Below are 6,085 nucleotides of genomic sequence, written 5' to 3'. Positions count from 1 at the left end.
ACCCATGTTATTCTCTATTTATTTACAACCATAATTATTGCTTTTACTAGTACCTTTTTTTTCTATCAAGGGTATAATATGTTTGCTTCTAATTCATGTTGAATTTGAAGCTGGCCCTCTCATAAAAATAAATTTCCTGGCCATTATCTAGTAACAGTGATGCTTCACTGAGCTTAAGCCTGAATATTCTCTGCGTGCTCAATTCATTCTTCGAGTGAAGATGAATATCTAGATACTTTCTTCCTCATATGTCTGGAAAGAACTCAATATCTTATGTTAAATGTTCTTCTGAAACGGTTTGTGTGAATACTGGCAGTTTTAGTCCTTGGATCAGCCTACCCAAGGATCCATCTATGATCTATGTATATCCAAAGATAACGTGACTACTTGTTCTTATTTACAATTATTCTTCTGCGTTTATATCATTACTGCAGATTACCTATGGGATGGGAGAATAAGTAATTGGAGAATTATAAGACCAACAATGCTTTACGGATTAGAATGTTTGGCAATCACAAAAATGTATGTGCAAAAAATGATCGTAGCAAACAACAGAATGGTAAATGTTCCGGTATATACTACGATGTGATAAATAATAAGTGCATTCGCAGGAGGTTTAGAGGCTTCTCCTATTGAGGGTAAAATAAGAGAGAACCAAATTAGATAGCTTGGCTACCAAATTAGATAGTTTGGCAATGAAGAGGACTAAGACGTAAACTTAAATGAACTTGGTAAGAAGCAATGAAGAAGGATGTGGTAGTAGTGAACTTAAACGTAACGAAGGAGATGACCCTTAATAGAGCACAACGGAGGAAGAATATGATCTATGTATCCTTAAAATTTTGTGAAAGGGCTTTTTGGTTTTTATTGTTATTGTTTTTTATTGTTGTTGTTGTACTTATCTTGTTTGCAATTATTTGATTCATTAAACTGTCAGTCTACTGAGTAAATCTTCTTATGTCAAAGAATTCAAGTCGTTTTTTGCATCTGAGCAAGGTTTCTTCTAGCTCTAATTCCTTAATTTTCAGGGAAGGGATAAGGACTGTATACTGCTTTCATTTGTCAGATCTAGTGAGAACCCTGGGGCATATAATTCTTCCCTACTTGGAGACTGGCATAGGATTAATGTTTCTATCACACGTGCAAAGGTTATTTTTAATCATCTAATCTCATCTCTTATTGATCTGAAATGTTTGCTATTTGTGTCTCTTGCAATGTTCCTGCTTTCTGCACGCAACATCCTGTTTATAAGACATCTAGAATCTCGTAGGTTTTATGTTTTCTTGTCAATCAAGATGTTAGTGGAAGATACCTATCTACGTTCATCCTTAAGTTAAAGGGGTTTTGCATGTGCTTTTTGGTAACTCGTCTTGAAATCCTTAGTTTCAATATAGTACGCTTGTTGAAATGTATGAGGATCATCGTCATGAGAGCTGTATTTTGTGTTGCAGAAGAAGTTGATCATGGTTGGATCATGCAGAACACTTTCGAAAGTCCCATTGTTGAAGTTATTGATAGACAAGGTTGATGAGCAGGGAGGTCTATTTTGCATCTCCAACGAGGATGTTTGGCAAGTAGCAGAGCTCAAGAAATGCTCTCAAACTACTGCAAAATTATTAGCCTCGAGTTTCACCTGAGGAATTTTGTATCTTCATTTCTCCTTTCCACGTGGAAATGTAATTAACTTGCCGGTCTATTTTCCTAAAAATTACTGTGATTATTGTTGTAATTAGTGTATTCTATTCCTTCTATTCCATGTAACGTGCCATCCTTTTTTATAGATAAATAAGCAAGTGATTATAATATTAGCCAATATAAAGATGAAATTGGATTTTCCCCTTATGGTTTAATTGCGGAGAATTAAATATTTTTTTCAAAATTAAAACAACCTGAAATGTTTGTAATTCATTTAAATATAATTACTACAATATATCTGTGAATTAAATTTAATTTTTTTCAAGACATTTTGTTTTTCTAGTAAGTGAAAAATGTTTCTGATTTAGAAAGTTTATTATGTTTGTATCAAGAAAATGGGGATGGCATGTGCCTTTTGACATGAAAAGATTCGGCCAGGAGAACTTGGATGGAGCAAGGTGTGGGGGTGGTGTTGGTTCAGGAAACTGGAGGCCTTGACCCATCTTTCTCCCAATGGGTCTTTATAGGAAACTGAGGTGATGGCAAGATGCTATGTCTCGATCTTTAGACAGGCTTTCGCTGTTTCGACAGGTGCGGATGTTCTTGAGAATAATCGTGAGTCCTAATTTTAGACCTTCCTTTTGAATTAGTTCAAATGCTCGTGTACGGGTAGTGCAAATGATACACTGGGCTGATTTATTTAGGCGGTTATTCATTAATCATATTCACGGTGACGTTTGCTTTTTGAGAAAAAAAATTATTTTTAAACATACTTGATCTGAATTCCAGATCTTAATATAGTTAGAATTTTATTTAGAAATGTGGACGGTAGTAATCGAAGAAGTACTTGCAAAAGTAGAATCCTTTCCCCCGGCGAAGGTTTTTGGTCAACGAAAAATTTAATTCATTTCCCAATATGTGAAACATGAAGTACATCAAAACACCTTCTCTTTGGTGTTTACACTGTAAAACAATCACAACCTCTTAGGTGTTTCTTTTATATGTACAGGTAAGCTCGAATTGAAAATTTTGGTGTAAATTGCCAATTTAACAGCTCTAAAGACTATCTCTGGTTCTTTGAACTTTTGTTGAAAAATCCTCTGATTTCTTTAATTCTTGCCAAATAGCATACACTGCAGGCTGCAGCTGAGAGGGTCATTCTCTTCAATTTCCTTGTCCACCCCTAGCGAAGTACTCTAGAAAATTGTGGACTATGAACTTTTATGTAGTTTATACGGAATAGATGGTTCCCCGGAGTAAAAACTACTTGGGATGAAATAAGTTCATTGCGTCCCTTTCAAACCCTTGTACGTACGCAATTGCATATCAGTCCTCTGCACTTGAACATGCACATGTAGTGTAGATACGATACCAGACTACAGATTGTCCAGAATTTTGCGTTCATAAGTGACATCAGGAGATGGAAATGAGCAAAAAAAAAGAAAAAGTCTTCAGAGAGCACATGGAATTTGAATTAGGGAGGGAACATCATCGAGTGTTTTAAGAAACAAAACCACCTAACGTTAGTGTGATGGTAGCCTCGGTGGGGGTACGAAACGAAAGCAGGATTTGTCTTGATCCGGGTCGAAGCTTTTTTTATCTGTGTGTGTGTGGATGTGTTTGAGCGAGCCGTCGAATCGATCGATTGTTCAGCTGGGACAGAAATCTTGGACGATACTAAAATCATCTAACGTGTCCCTGTTTTCCTTCATAACTTTTGTTCCCAGGGAATATTATAGCACAATTTCAATGATACACTGTATCGCAGTACTACTGCTTTTGATTACTCGTTTCTAGAAGCACATCGCAAGCGGTCGACGACGCATCCGCACCTAGCAATAGAGCGCGGCCAAACGGGTTCTTATCCTTAGCAGCGCCGGTGATGAGCTCTGCCATAACGACGCATTAGTTGATGCTCATCCTGCGATACTACGGCCGTTATTTTTAATCCACGTGACTTTTTTTTTTCTTCCTTGCCTATTGAAATTTACTTTCAGAATATAGACGGTACTAAATAGTTTTCTGTCTTGATACCGAAGGACCACAAAAAAATTGTTCCCTAAAGTATCAGCTGCATGGCTTCATATGTGCATTTGTTGGCCAGTTAACTGGAATTTGAGCATATGAAATGCACGCGCTGTTGGCTACGGCTCGTAATTTCAGCCTTCGGCTGTCGGGGTTCCAACAGTCATCGCCCATTTGATCCTGTTGCATTATGCTTGAATCAGTTAAGTATATATAATTGGTTCCTGGTTTAAGTTCTTTCATGAGCACGTGGTTCAGAAAGACAAAAACTACACGAACGCTTAGAATGCTGGCCATAATTTGCTTGGCCCATGTCTTATGGAATTACGGAAGTACCAAACTTACGCCGTAATGTATGGAGGGATAAAATTGTCATTTTGCCTCCAACAGTTAGATTTGACAAGATATTCCCTTCAAATATTCTAACATGATTTATTTTGAAGGACCATTTTACAAGACTCTATATGGTTTTGACAGACTAATATGCAATTATTGAAGATTTAATTGACTAATATCTAGAAAACCCAATATTTTATAGCCAAAACTACCGTGAACGGTTAGAAGTGCATCAATACCTAGAACTATTGAAAGTTGTTAACAAACATTAAGGGCATGTTTGGCAACTTCAAAATAGAATTAGGCTAGCCAAGTTTTATCTTAACTAGACCAAATTAGTTGAACCATGTAAGGGTTGGTCCACGAATGAGTTAGTTCAGTAAATATATTTCGAACCAGAAAGAACTTGTTCGACTTAGGTCTAACTTCTGCCAAACTAAAAATAAGGTGTTGGACCAAGATTGTACCACCTAAAATTAATTTTGCGAAGTTGCCAAACACAGCGTAAATATCTGCATAGATGCACAAGTACAAAATTGTCAAAACCCCTCCAAAGTTCAAGGTAGCTTTGTGAAATTTATCCAAAGAGAAAACTGCATTCGTTGAGAAAAGTTTGCAAGTATCTCATAGGACGACAAGTCATGATGAACTGGCTCGGTACTATTTACAGCCATTATCGTCCACACGTTCAAGTTTGTTGCTGCGAAGTCAGGCCTTCTCTCTTATTATTACTTTCCCGGGAATCCATCACAAGCGGTGCATGACTCAGTGCAGTGCAGCCGACCCCCACAGACCTAACCTTTTCGACTTTCCCTCTGTCACATCTCCTTCATCATTATCTTCATCACAAATAACTTTTATTTATCATTAGCATGATTTCCCCCTTTTCAAATTTCTCTCCTCGTTTACCTTTTCTTCTCAATCATGAGCTAAAATAATTGTTTTATGAGACCCTTTAGATCATCATATTGGAGGTGCATCATGCATACATGAACAGACTTATATACAGATTTAGGATGTCTTTAGCAATCTATTTAGAGTGCGTTTGACAACCTATCAAAAAATGGAATAGGATCAGTATCTTGGCCTAGTTTTTTGCCAAACAAAAAATAGCTAAAATTGTGTCAGGTTCAGTCTTAGCTCAGTTTTAAAAATTTGCTAAACACACCCATTGTAAGTGGATTATTTCTTACATCTTTTTGTATAGCACATTTTGGAAATGGAAAATCGGAAACTAACTATTGCCCTTACTTGTTAATGCTCATTTGTTTATGATCATGTCTGGATTTCTCCATGGAATTCACACAAAACTACATAAATAGAATTTTTTTCCTGCTAATTTAATTGTAGAGAACAATAGTCTTTACGATTTCTTAAACTTTTGAGGAATTTTATCTGCTACATACAAAGTTGTTTGGAATCCAGTTATGCCAAGTAAAATTCAGTTCTTCACATGGTTGTTATCCATGAACAGACTTCACACCAAAGATAATCTTATAAGGAAAGATTGGCTTGGTGACTCTACATGCATTTTATGTGGTATACATCCTGAAACTAGTGATCTTTTATTCTTCTCATGCACTCTCACCAAATCAGTGTGGAAATATTTCAGTGACTATTATCTACCTTTCATGTGGCCAACATCACCATATGATCATATCATAGCTTTTGAATCTCTACATAAAACTAATGAGATTATATAGCGATCTGTTTTCTCTACAGTAGGCTGGTTCTTATGGACATCAAGAAATAAATATATTTTTTGATAAGACACCCTTCTCTACTACAGATATCATTAACTCAGCCATTTCTGGTTTGTGTGATTGGTCAGGTTCTGGCAGTGGGAATGCTGCTTTTAAGCTAGCAGAGGCTCTGGAAGATAAGCCTATTTCGAGGTGCAACAGTGTCTAATTAAGCTTTATCAGTTTGTTTCAGCTGTTGACTGTATAGAACATCTCTTTTGTAATATGATTGTTTGCTTCAATTAGTCTATAGAAAGTTTAATTTCTTTTTAATATATGTATGGCTGACTTTGGTTCTTTCTTATATCTATGTCAACGGTGAATGATGGCAAAGCCCTCTCTTCACC

At 36.4% G+C, this 6,085-nt stretch overlaps 1 protein-coding gene across 1 annotated transcript in view; it reads left to right on the top strand.

The window, feature by feature from the left end:
- The window catches only part of LOC109837475 (DNA replication ATP-dependent helicase/nuclease DNA2), a 53,517-nt gene extending 51,712 nt beyond the window's left edge, over nt 1–1,805 (top strand). The window contains 2 exon segments of the mRNA XM_020405735.1: nt 1,029–1,148; nt 1,452–1,805. Coding sequence (XP_020261324.1) covers nt 1,029–1,148; nt 1,452–1,637 — 306 coding nt within the window. The 3' untranslated portion in view covers nt 1,638–1,805.

This window comes from Asparagus officinalis, chromosome 4 (genome assembly GCF_001876935.1).
Source record: "Asparagus officinalis chromosome 4, Aspof.V1, whole genome shotgun sequence".
Classification (NCBI taxonomy): domain Eukaryota; kingdom Viridiplantae; phylum Streptophyta; class Magnoliopsida; order Asparagales; family Asparagaceae; genus Asparagus; species Asparagus officinalis.
This window is presented reverse-complemented; position numbering and strand designations above follow the sequence as displayed.